General features: G+C 47.3%; 2 protein-coding genes across 2 annotated transcripts; both read right to left on the bottom strand.

The window, feature by feature from the left end:
- Positions 1-832: 832 nt before the first annotated feature.
- On the bottom strand, positions 833-2,293 carry LOC140066038 (E3 ubiquitin-protein ligase TRIM7-like). Its single transcript, XM_072113603.1, has one exon. The coding sequence runs from the start codon at positions 2,291-2,293 to the stop codon at positions 833-835; it is 1,461 nt and encodes a 486-aa protein (XP_071969704.1).
- Positions 2,294-7,614: 5,321 nt separating this feature from the next.
- Positions 7,615-9,213, bottom strand: LOC140066037 (E3 ubiquitin/ISG15 ligase TRIM25-like). Its single transcript, XM_072113602.1, has one exon. The coding sequence runs from the start codon at positions 9,211-9,213 to the stop codon at positions 7,615-7,617; it is 1,599 nt and encodes a 532-aa protein (XP_071969703.1).
- Between the last annotated feature and the right edge of the window lie 4,656 nt (positions 9,214-13,869).

The raw sequence follows: 13,869 nt of genomic DNA, 5'->3' as shown, positions 1-13,869 counted from the left end.
TACTGCAGCCCCCTCATTAATCTGTAATACTGAAGCCTCCTCTATCATATGTAGTAGTGCAACCCCCCTCATTAATATTTTGGACTGCAGCCCCCCCTCTCACTAATATATACATATATAGCCCCCTATATATATGTACAGCAGCCTCCTCTATCATATGTAGTACTGAAGCCTAGACGGAGCAGGGACCCCAACCTCCAACATCTCAGACCCAAACAATCTGTGGTCTATATGAAGGTCTGGGGTCTGTATAGATGAAGGTGAAGCCCCCCATGACAGCCCCCAGCCCGGATCATCCTCTCTGCACATAAGATCTGCCCCTGTAAAGCTGTGATTGTTATACTGGGTACATCCACAGGGGGCGATAGTGAGACACGACACAGGGAGGTAGCATGGTGCTGTATTCTACAATAAGACATTGCTCAGTGGACCGTCCCTTTAAGAAGTTCTATCCGTACAGCAAATCACCAGGAGAGCAGAAGACTTATCTATAAAATATATAGAAGAATATGGTTTCAGCTCCACTGACTGCCCCGTGTATGCAGCTCTGGCTGTGACTGGAGCACATGATGTGTGACACTGAGACATTATAGTGCACGTATATATCGCTATATGTTATAATAACCCGGATATAATGCAGATTAGGGGCTTTACCCCCTGCCCCAAGCTAAGGAGGGGGTGGAATCTAGGGAGGGGTCGCCCTTGTCCCTATTGGTCCACATGAATGAGCCAAGTTTCCTACGGAGACACCGAAACTGAACATCTATATCCCGCGGGTCACATAGAGTGTTCTCCCCCGCCGCAGCAGCGCCCCCTCCTGGCCGGGGTCTTACTAGTCATATGGTCGTCTCTGGTTCAGTAACATCCAGGCATCACCATGAGAATCCACCCAGAGACTGAAGACGGCATGGAGAGGCTCGGTGAAGGTGGTGGTGAAGGTGTGCAGGTGCCGGACGGGGACACTCAGCTCATGGAAGGAGAGGTGACCCGCCTCATAGTCCAGGTACACCCCAAAACGCTGACAGGTGAGCTCATCAGGTAACTCTATCACCTTACAGGCATGCATAGCCGAGTACTGATTCCTCCACTTGCACAGGACCCATGATTTGTCACTGCACCCCACGTAGGAGCGGAAGCCTTTCCTGGCGATGCTGGGGTACGCCACGCCGAAACGCCAGCTCCCCCACTTACTTGTCTCCAACGTCCAGAAATGTCTCCCCTTTGAGAAGATGGTTTCGCTCAACACCTGGTGGTTTCTGAACCTTTTTGGGGTCTTTGGCTTTGGTCTTTGATCTTCTTTCCAATAAATGGAACTCAAGGGAGATATACCAAAGGAGATGTCAATGTTATTCCCGGCCGTGTCCTCGTCCAGGAGGATCTCCACCTCCCTGTTCATGAAGCAGCCATTACAGTCAGCGCTGAGGACATCCACAGTATTATAGTGCAAAATCAGAGCAGCGTCCAGATGAGGAGCCTCTCCAGCGTCCTGGAAGACCACATCTCCATCACCAGATTCTGGTTCCTTTAGCTTGGAGACTGCCGATGGATCATATGATGAGGTACACGGCTCCTTGATGGTCAGAATGGTCTTTGACTCATCCTTCTTTGAGTCCAGCTCTTGGATGTCATCATGACATGGGGCTGAGACCTGCTCCACCTGCCCGAAGACCTTACTCAAGACCTTCTTCTCCAGATCTTCCAAGTGTTTCCTCAGTTCCTGAAACAGCAGACTGACCTTCGTTACAAGACCACTTGGTTCTGGCTGATGTTCCACCAGATCTTGTGATTTTGATGATGAAGGTTCCTTCTTCTTCATGGAGGCCTCGTATACAGACTCCACCCGGTGTCCTCTGTGGAGTCTACTAATGCAGTGAGCACAGATGTTGGTGTCGTCATCCAGGCAGTGAAATGTGTTTGGCCTCATGTGGATGGGGCATCTACTGACGTTGGGTTGGACTTGGCCTGGAGACTTGCTGAGGGCCATTAGGTGGTCAAAGCACAGAGAGCCTCCGTCCTGGGGGCAGAATTTGATGGTGGGTATGGGAGACTGGTTACACGTGAATACGATGCCTGTGGTATCATCGTCTTGGGGGGCGAACATGAAGTGAAAAGCCATTCTGCAGGTTCGGTTTCCTTGTGGTCTGAAAGGTAAAGTCTCACATGTTGGGCAGTTGGGAAGTCCAGCGTCCCCCGGCTTCTCCAGCTCACGCCCAATGCACCCCCTGCAGAAGGAGTGTCCACATCTCAGCAATGACGTCTCATTATATGTCTCCGAGCAGATGGAGCACCACATGTGGCTCCTTACATAAGGAGATGAAATCATCCTCAGAGATCCGGTGATGAGGTCCGGTGCTCCTGCTTCTCTCTACTCTGATGTCTGAGCTGTTGCACCCAAAACCTCCGGATATGAGCGGGGAGGATCCTGGGTGGACATCACTGTGACGTGAGCTGCGGGCGGGAGAGGAGCAGAGCTGGAGATGGGGAGGGGAGTCAGAGCAGCAGAGCTCAGCTGTGCCACTGGATGATGGGGGTAGTCGTATGCTGGATACAGTCAGCACGAGACTAGATGTTTGTGTGATTGGAGTACTGTATGATACTACTATTTGGGGTGCTGTATGATACTACTATTTGGGGTGCTGTATGATACTACTATTTGGGGTGCTGTATGATACTACTATTTGGGGTGCTGTATGATACTACTATTTGGGGTGCTGTATGATACTACTATTTGGGGTGCTGTATGATACTACTATTTGGAGTGCTGTATGATACTACTATTTGGAGTGCTGTATGTTACTACTATTTGGAGCGCTGTATGTTACTACTATTTGGAGCGCTGTATGTTACTACTATTTGGAGTGCTGTATGATACTACTATTTGGAGTGCTGTATGTTACTACTATTTGGAGCGCTGTATGTTACTACTATTTGGAGCGCTGTATGTTACTACTATTTGGAGTGCTGTATGATACTACTATTTGGAGTGCTGTATGATACTACTAATTGGGGCACTGTATTTTACTACTATTTGGGGCACTGTATGTTACTACTATTTGGAGTGCTGTATGATACTACTATTTGGAGTGCTGTATGTTACTACTATTTGGAGCGCTGTATGTTACTACTATTTGGAGTACTGTATGATACTACTAATTGGGGCGCTGTATTTTACTACTATTTGGGGCGCTGTATGTTACTACTATTTGGAGTACTGTATGTTACTATTATTTGGAGTGCTGTATGATACTACTATTTGGAGCGCTGTATGTTACTACTATTTGGAGCGCTGTATGTTACTACTATTTGGAGTACTGTATGTTACTACTATTTGGAGTACTGTATGTTACTACTATTTGGAGCGCTGTATGTTACTACTATTTGGAGTACTGTATGATACTACTAATTGGGGCACTGTATTTTACTACTATTTGGGGCACTGTATGTTACTATTATTTGGAGCGCTGTACGTTACTATTATTTGGAGCACTGTACGTTACTATTATTTGGAGTACTGTATGTTACTATTATTTGGAGTAGTGTATGTTACTACTATTTGGAGCACTGTATGTTACTACTATTTGGGGTACTGTATGTTATTACTATTTGGAGCACTGTATGTTACTATTATTTGGAGTACTGTACGTTATTACTATTTGGAGCACTGTACGTTACTATTATTTGGAGTACTGTATGTTACTATTATTTGGAGCACTGTATGTTACTACTATTTGGAGCACTGTATGTTACTACTATTTGGGGTACTGTATGTTACTACTATTTGGGGTACTGTATGTTACTACTATTTGGAGTACTGTACGTTACTATTATTTGGAGTACTGTATGATATTACTATTTGGAGTACTGTACGTTACTATTATTTGGAGTGCTGTATGATATTACTATTTGGAGTACTGTACGTTACTATTATTTGGAGTGCTGTATGTTACTACTATGTGGGGTACTGTATGTTGCTACTATTTGGAGCGCTGTATGTTATTACTATTTGGAGCACTGTATGTTACTACTATTTGGGGTACTGTATGTTATTACTATTTGGAGCACTGTATGTTACTACTATTTGGGGTACTGTATGTTATTACTATTTGGAGCACTGTATGTTACTACTATTTGGGGTACTGTATGTTATTACTATTTGGAGCACTGTATGTTACTACTATTTGGGGTACTGTATGTTATTACTATTTGGAGCACTGTATGTTACTACTATTTGGAGCACTGTACGTTACTACTATTTAAGCAATATATGATGGCATAATTTGAGGATTGTAGGGCAATATTATTTGAGAACCAAATGATGGGTTTTTTTATGGCTCTGTATGACAGGATTATTTAGGCCCCTTATGGCAGTATTATTTGAGAATTGTATGGTAGCATTAATTAAGCAAATCATGGATTTTTTAAGAACAAATCTCTATACAGAAATGTAGCACCGGAGCTGCGCTCTATACAAAAGTACAGCACCAGATTGTCCCTTGCTACAGAAATACAGCACCAAAACCAAGCTCTGCAGCCAGATTGCACTAGAACACCACATTGTAATAAAGTACAGCATCAGAACTGGACTCCCTACAGAAGTACAGCACCAAAACTAAACACCGTATAGAAATACCAGTACCCACCTTCATACATAAATAGAGCACCAGAAGTGAGCCCAGTATGTAAACAGAGCTCCAGAACCATCCTTTACACAGAAATACAGAACCAAATGCATGATCCCTACAGGAATACAGATCCAACCATAGTGCGGAAATACAGCAGCAGAACCGAGCACTGTGCAGATATATAGCACCAGAACAAAAATCGGTGCATGAATACATCACCAGAACCAACCTCCCTATAGAAAAAACAGCTATTTGGGCCTCTAGGACGCAGCCCCCATTTTTCAGGTCTGCCCTGTGTCACTATAAGTGGTTGTAGCTGTGGACGCTATAATATATCCAGGGGATTGGGAGATTGTTTTCTCGTGACACAAAGGGGCAGATTTACTTACTCGGTCCATTCGCGATCCAGCTGCGGGTTCTGTGCGGTGGATTCTGGTCTTCCGGTTCACTAAGGCAGTTCCGACGTCCACCAGGTGGCGCTGCTGCGCTGAAGTCCGCCGGGGCCCGCCGGAATGCACCATCCTATACCTGGTGAAGGTAAGTGTGAGTCCCGCAACACTTTTTTTTTTTAAATGCGGCGATTTTTCCGAATCCGTCGGGTTATTGTTCGGCCACGCCCCCCCCGATTTCCATTGCGTGCACGCCAGCGCCGATGTGACACAATCCGAACACGTGCGCCAAAAACCTGGGGCAATACAGGGAAAATCGGCATAAATCTGAAATATTCGGGTAACACATCGTGAAAACGCGAATCGGGCCCTTAGTAAATGACCCCCAATGTACTTTGGATGAAATCTATTGCGTTTAGTTCTTACAACAACAGAAATTTGGCCAAAATTTAGGAAAATTTATTTTCAAAGTTCTAAATCCTCTACTTTGGAGGCAGATGGTCACAGCACCAAAACTACGTCATAACTTACATTTCCTAAATGTCTGCTAGATGCTCGCAGGGTTTATTAAGATTCCAACTATTTTACTACAATGTTCCGAGGCTCAGAATTTGGGGCCATTTTTTACATTTTTTGGAGATAATTCTACTCCGTAGGAAATCTATAAGGACTGAAAGAAAGTATTGGCAGATACCATCAAGATCGAGACTTCAAAGGTCAAGAAACAATGACAACTTTTGTTCCATGGTCCACGACTAGGCCACCGACGTGGCTCCAGTATGGGTGTAGGCCAGGGGTAGGGAACCTATGGCTCGGGATGTGGCTCTTTTGTTGGCTGCATCCGGCTCTCAGACAGATCTGTAATAAATAGTGACGGCCGCTGTGTGTCTGAGACTGATCACTGGACACAGGCAGCGATGTTACCGCTGTCTAGGTCCTTTGTGCGACGCAGGTGCCATCGCTGCCATCGTATAAGCCTGGTTCAAAGAGAAGAACGAGGGAGCGACGAGGAGCTGGCTGCAGGGAGGGCAGGTAGGTGAATATTCTTTTTATTTTTTTTTTTGCTGTGGCTAGCTATCTACTGAGGGGGCATGTGCTGTGACTAGCTATCTACTGGGGGCATGTGCTATGACTAGCTATCTTTTGGAAGGCATGTGCTGTGGCTAACTATCTACTGGGGGCATGTGCTGTGGCTACCTATCTACTGGGGGGGCTTGTGCTGTGACTAGCTATCTACTGGGGGGGGCATGTGCTGTGGCTAGCTATCTACTGGGGGCTTGTGCTGTGACTACCTATCTACTGGGGGGGCATGTGCTGTGACTAGCTATCTACTGGGGGGCATGTGCTGTGGCTAACTATCTACTGGGGGGGCATGTGCTGTGGCTACCTATCTACTGGCAGGCATGTGCTGTGGCTACCTATCTATTGGAGGTATGTCCTGTGGCTAGCTATCTACTGGAGGCATGTGCTGGGGCTACCTATCTACTGAGGGCATGTGCTGTGGCTACCTATCTACTGGAAGGCATGTGCTGTGGCTACCTATCTACTGGCAGGCATGTGCTGTGACTACCTATCTACTGGGGGCTTGTGCTGTGGCTACCTATCTACTGGGGGCATGTGCGGTGGCTACCTATCTATTGGGGGCATGTGCTGTGGCTACCTATCTATTGGAGGTATGTCCTGTGGCTAGCTATCTACTGGGGGCATGTGCTGTGGCTACCTATCTATTGGGGGCATGTGCTGTGGCTACCTATCTATTGGAGGTATGTCCTGTGGCTAGCTATCTACTGGGGGCATGTGCTGTGGCTACCTATCTATTGGAGGTATGTCCTGTGGCTAGCTATCTACTGGGGGCATGTGCTGTGGCTAGCTATCTACTGGGGGCATGTGCTGTGGCTACCTATCTATTGGAGGTATGTCCTGTGGCTACCTATCTACTGGGGGGCATGTGCCGTGGCTACTTATCTACTGGGGGGCATGTGCTGTGGCTACTTATCTACTGGGGGGCATTGTGCATATTGTAAGGCTCTTACAGAATAACATTTTTAAATATGTGGAGTTCATGGCTCTCTCAGCCAAAAAGGTTCACCCCTGGTGTAGACTAAACGGGAATCTTTGTTCTGCTTTACGGTAGATTTAGCAAATGTTAGTGTGTAAGAGGACATCACCCTGGTCACATGACACACAGCGCTGAATGGACAGGAGGCACGGAGAGGAGGCGCTGGTCTTGGCTGAGCAGGACATGTCCCCTCTGACTCCTGCTAGATCTGGCTGTACGTCAGGTTAGCTAAAAGAAGGGGTGTCATTTAGTTACTGGGGCTCTATGGGAACCTGTCACTGGCTGTGTTTGTGAAAATGATGTTGACAGGTTCCCCTTTAATTGGTCACATATACAAATATAACTGCAGAATTATTGGCAATATGCAGATTTATTGATATTTACAAGAATTTCCACAACCTTGGATGACCTAGAACACAATCTAGAACTAATCTCTTCCTTACACATGTATCACGTCCTGCCCCATCACGATCTATAGAAAGTGATGACATAAAGGGGTCCTCCGGCCTCGGGACATTAGGGGATTGCAGAAATATTTCAGATGTTATTTCACCTTCTGGTAACTTCTAATTGTGACCTTGAAATCCTCTTGTCCTTTCTCCCCAGGCACCCGAATCACAGCGTGGAGGGGCTCGGAGAAGGTGGCGGTGAAGGTGTGTAAGTGTATCACCGGGTCACCCATCTCATAGAAGGCCATCTGCCCGGCCTCGTAATCCAGGGATATCCTCAGTCGGGAGCAGGGAGGATTTTGTGGGGAGATGATCATCTTTTTCCCATCATGCCTCATAATGAACTTATTATTAAACACCAATACACCCCAGGACTTACTAGTGTCCCCAATGACTGAGCGGTCCCCCTTTCTTTCTATACTGGGGTAACACATCCCGACAGCCCAATACCCAGATCTAGAGCTCTCCACTTCCCAGCGATGTTGTCCTGAACAGAAGCTCTCCATGCTTAGGACTTGAGAGCTCTGAAACCTCGGTGGTCTCTCTGGACGGTTCTGGCTTTCTTCTGACCAGGAGATGGTCTTCAGATCCTCAGATATGTGTAGATTGTTAGATGCCGTGTCCACGTCCAGTAATAGATCTGTAGGTTCCTGGCAGCCATAGACGTCTTCTACAACTTTCATCAGGTCAGATATACCTTTGTGTAACATCTGTGAGATCAGAGCCTCATCCAGATCCTCCACCATGTATGGCTCTTTATCATAGTCATCGTCCTCATCGTCGTCGTTATAAAAGCAGTGTCCCTCGGATTGTTGTAGGACCATCAGCGGGTCAATGACATTGCACAGCTGTTCTAGGTGGTCCATCTTACTGTACAGCTCATCCTTCTCAATTTCCAAATGTTTTATCAGATCAGAGACTGAGGTTGACACTTGCTTACCCTGTTTGGAGACCTCGCTCTGGACCTTGTTGACCAGGACTTTCAGATGATTCTTGGTTTCTGTGTACGTGGTGTTGAGTCTTTTGGTCATGCCCGCTGTCTTTGCATTGAGCTTCTTGTCATGCCACTTCAGACTCTGGATCTTTTCCTCAGCCCTGTCCCTCTTAGAGGACAATTTATCATAGATGTTCCTGAAGGTCTCCTTTTTGACCTGGGCGACATCATCGAGTGACTGTACGTGATGACCACTGAGCTCACAATCCTGCTTGCAGGAATCACATAGACACATGGAGTGCTCGGTGCAGAAGTACTGGAGGATCTTCTTGTGGACGGAGCACTTTCTGTTATCCAGGATCGGTAGTGGCTCAGAGAAGACATGCTTTGGTGACTTACTGTGGACTCTCAGATGATGGTCACAAAGGAAGGCTTCACAGTGCCGGCAGCAGATAACAGCCGGTACCTGAGGCTGGATACAGTAGGCACAGAAGACGTTGGTCTCCTCATGATGTAGTTGCAAAGAGTGGAAGCGTTGGGCGATGTTACTCAGGTTGGAGTTCTTCTTCAAAGCAGGACGTTCCTGTAGATCTTCTCTGCAGTCGGGGCAGGTGTAGACCCCAGTTTCATGTTGAGCTCTCAGGAAATTATCAATACATGCCTGGCAGAAGTTGTGTCCACACCTCAGGGTGACGGGATCTCTGTAGATGTTCAGGCAGATGGAGCAGTTCAGCTCGTCCCTCAGATCAGCAGATGCCATCTCTCACAGTATGAGGAAACAAACTGAAGAAATTCTCGAAGAGTGATATATATATATATATATAATGCTCGCTGGGTGACGTTTGTGAGATTTGCATAACGTTGGGGTCAGAGAACTTACCAGGAACTTGATGTCAGGATACTAGAGATAATTCAGCGCTCTTCTGGATCAAAGGTCTCAAGTGATCTTCAAGCATTTCTTTATCGGTAATGATGGCCTGGAAATTTAGGACCAACCCATGGACCATAATCTTCAACCCTCCCAGGTTATGGGTCTTCCCCACTGTTCTGGATGGTGGGAGTGATGTCCCGGAATAAAAGGTCTCAAGATAAAGAATGAATTGAATGTAATGGTGAAGGAGATGTTGGCTTCGCACTCCACCATTCTACCCCTGTCGTGGCCTCTGAGAGGTAGGAAGGTACAATATTAAAGGTAAAGTTCAGGAGATGAGTGGTATACGTGCTAGGCCTAGCTGGGTGGTCATGGTGGCCTCTCCTGGTAGATGACTCGCTCCTCCACCCGTTTGGACTGACAGCCTTGCGCTGTGGTCGCTGCTTATATTCCAGGTCCTTGTGCTGTGGTCGCTGCCTATATTCCAGGTCCTTGCGCTGTGGTCGCTGCCTATATTCCAGGTCCTTGCGCTGTGGTCGCTGCTTATATTCCAGGTCCTTGCGCTGTGGTCGCTGCTTATATTCCAGGTCCTTGTGCTGTGGTCGCTGCTTATATTCCAGGTCCTTGTGCTGTGGTCGCTGCCTATATTCCAGGTCCTTGCGCTGTGGTCGCTGCCTATATTCCAGGTCCTTGCGCTGTGGTCGCTGCCCATATTCCAGGTCCTTGCGCTGTGGTCGCTGCTTATATTCCAGGTCCTTGCGCTGTGGTCGCTGCTTATATTCCAGGTCCTTGCGCTGTGATTGCTGCTTATATTCCAGGTCCTTGCGCTGTGATCGCTGCTTATATTCCAGGTCCTTGTGCTGTGGTCACTGCTTATATTCCAGGTCCTTGTGCTCTGGTCGTTGCTTATATTCCAGGTCCTTGCGCTGTGATCGCTGCTTATATTCCAGGTCCTTGTGCTGTGATCGCTGCTTATATTCCAGGTCCTTGCGCTGTGATCGCTGCTTATATTCCAGGTCCTTGTGCTGTGGTCGCTGCTTATATTCCAGGTCCTTGTGCTGTGGTCCCTGCTTATATTCCAGGTCCTTGCGCTGTGGTCGCTGCTTATATTCCAGGTCCTTGCACTGTGGTCGCTGCTTATATTCCAGGTCCTTGTGCTGTGTGCTGTGTGTGGTCTTGGCTTCTCTTGATGAGATGCAAGAGGTAGTCACCTGAAATGGTCTCCAACAGTCTTGAAAGAGCTCCCAGAGAAGCTCAGCACTTGTTGGTCCTTTTGCCTTCACAGCACAAGAACCTAGAATATAAGCAGCGATCACAGCACAAGGACCTGGAATATAAGACATATTTTCAGGTGTCTCACACTTTTTTTGGTAAGTATAACATTCCACATGTGATAATTCATAGTTTTGATGCCTTCAGTGTGAAGATACAATTTTTATAGTCATGAAAATGCAGAAAACTCTTTGAATGTGAAGGTGTCCAAACTAGTGGTCTGTAATGTATGTAGGAAGCCTGGTTCTAGTACTATGTCCATGTAGTTAACTTGGTTTTGGTACCGTATCTTTGTAGTAAGCTTGGTTCCAGTAAAGTTTCTACTTCGCAAACTTGGTTCTGTATCTATGTAGTTAGCTTGGCTCTGATACTGTATCTATGTAGTTAGCTTGGCTCTGATACCGTATCTATATAGTTAGCTTGGTTCTGCTACTGTATCTATATAGTTAGCTTGGTTCTGATACCGTATCTATGTAGTTAGCTTGGCTCTGATACCGTATCTATATAGTTAGCTTGGTTCTGCTACTGTATCTATATAGTTAGCTTGGTTCTGCTACCATATCTGTATAGTTCGCTTGGCTCTGCTACCGTATCTATATAGTTTGCTTGGTTCTGCTACTGTATCTATATAGTTAGCTTGGTTCTGCTACCGTATCTATATAGTTTGCTTGGTTCTGCTACCGTATCTATATAGTTAGCTTGGTTCTGATACCGTATCTATATAGTTAGCTTGGTTCTGATACCGTATCTATGGAGTTAGCTTGGTTCTGCTAACACATCTGTGTAGTTTGCTTGGTTCCGGTACTGTATTATCAGAAAATGTAAGCATTTAGACTGGTGGGTGCCGACGCCCTTCATCCCGCCGAGCCCCCATAGTAGCCTAATCCTTTTTTCCTCCATGTGATGACTGTTTTTAATGTGTTTTCAACTTGCTCTACCTTTTCAGAATCGCCTGATGCCGATGGTATTTTGCCCTTTTTCCGTCCACCATGGCGTGGCACGGCGTGGATTCCAGCTACAGGTGGTTTGCAGATACATTGTTTTCCAGTGGTCTAATCCGCCCCCTGGTTCAGTCCAAACACATAAGACACCCTGACACATGTATCATTCTGTTTCGGTGTGAAAGCGAGGATTTTCACGCTCTCTCGTATCGTTGCACTTTGCACCCTGACTTGTAAGTAAGTAAACATGTGAAAAATGCAAAAACAGGTTAGACGGCCTCATATCTGTGAGGGCTTCCTGTGATTGTTGTGTAAGGACCCGGAGAAGGACAGGGCCCGGCTACTAGGAGGAAGGGCGACCTCTAACCTCCTGATCAGTGATGGGACCCAGGATGGACACTTACCTGCAGCTACCCCAGGGCCGCGGTGTAATAGAGGAGCATCGCTCACATCCGATCCCCGACTTCCGATTCATAGTTTCCATTTTTGTAATTTAAAGAGACGTCTGGACGGATCCACCAATAGCAAAGCAGATACATCGCTTCCTGTTGGTGTCAGTTACTTTCCGTTTTTCATTATTTTTCTATTATTATAAAATCCATAGAGACGGTCAAGACCAACGCCTTTCAAAAGGGGGGGGGGGGGGGAAGAAGTGCTCTTAACCCTTTCTCGACTTCCGTCCGGCTCTATCCGTCTTATTTGCACCTGCCCCCGTGCAGAAAAGGGCAATTAGAAACGACACGACATCTATATCTCCTGAAAGATAATTGTGGTTAAAGGGCATCTACTACCAGGATGAAGGACTGTATGCAAATGAGCCTAAGGGGCTCCCATAGGTGTTTATGGAGTCTGGAGCCCCTCAGGCTCATTTGCATACAGTCTTTCATCCTGGTGGTAGATGCCCTTTAAACAGGAGAATCTCACAGATTATGACATCTGGATTGTGTATAGCGGCTTCACAGAACATCTACAATCTTTAAGTGGTACTAAAAAAAAAAAATGTATTTTTATATGTACAGCTTTCTATTTCCGGTTGAAAATTAAAGAGTAGATATCTCAGGTTCCTTTAAGCATCCCTATACAATCATATATCACATAGGTGAAAGGGAAGACTCTCATGTTTAATATGACACCTGAATTGTGGTTCTAGGTGCCAGGGCTCAGGAGATACAGGCCTTTGTCATCCCCCCCCCCCTCCAGCCTGTAGTTATCTGACGGCAGAAGCTGCAGGGAAGACTTTCACTTAGCAGAAGTACATGCACCCCCTGCATCTGTATCTGAACCTGGGAGAGGGTGAGCAGAAGTACATGCACCCCCTGCATCTGTATCTGAACCTGGGAGAGGGTGAGCAGAAGTACATGCACCCCCTGCATCTGTATCCGAACCTGGGAGAGGGTGAGCAGAAGTACATGCACCCCTTGCATCTGTATCTGAACCTGGGGGAGGGTGAGGAGAAGTACATGCACCCCCTGCATCTGTATCCGAACCTGGGAGAGGGTGAGCAGAAGTACATGCACCCCTTGCGTCTGTATCCGAACCTGGGAGAGGGTGAGCAGAAGTACATGCACCCCCTGCATCTGTATCTGAACCTGGGAGAGGGTGAGCAGAAGTACATGCACCCCTTGCGTCTGTATCCGAACCTGGGAGAGGGTGAGCAGAAGTACATGCACCCCCTGCAGCTGTATCTGAACCTGGGGGAGGGTGAGCAGAAGTACCTGCACCCCCTGCAGCTGAATCTGAACCTGGGAGAGGGTGAGCAGAAGTACCTGCACCCCCTGCGTCTGTATCTGAACCTGGGGGAGGGTGAGCAGAAGTACATGCACCCCCTGCATCTGTATCTGAACCAGGGGGAGGGTGAGCAGAAGTACATGCACCCCCTGCATCTGTATCTGAACCTGGGGGAGGGTGAGCAGAAGTACCTGCACCCCCTGCGTCTGTATCTGAACCTGGGGGAGGGTGAGCAGAAGTACCTGCACCCCCTGCGTCTGTATCTGAACCTGGGGGAGGGTGAGCAGAAGTACATGCACCCCCTGCATCTGTATCTGAACCTGGGGGAGGGTGAGCAGAAGTACATGCACCCCCTGCATCTGTATCTGAACCTGGGGGAGGGTGAGCAGAAGTACCTGCACCCCCTGCAGCTGTATCTGAACCTGGGGGAGGGTGAGCAGAAGTACCTGCACCCCCTGCATCTGTATCTGAACCTGGGGGAGGGTGAGGAGAAGTACCTGCACCCCCTGCATCTGTATCTGAACCTGGGGGAGGGTGAGGAGAAGTACATGCACCCCCTGCATCTGTATCTGAACCTGGGGGAGGGTGAGGAGAAGTACCTGCA

The sequence above is a fragment of the Engystomops pustulosus genome, chromosome 6 (assembly GCF_040894005.1).
Source record: "Engystomops pustulosus chromosome 6, aEngPut4.maternal, whole genome shotgun sequence".
NCBI classification, from domain to species: Eukaryota; Metazoa; Chordata; class Amphibia; order Anura; family Leptodactylidae; genus Engystomops; species Engystomops pustulosus.
This window is presented reverse-complemented; position numbering and strand designations above follow the sequence as displayed.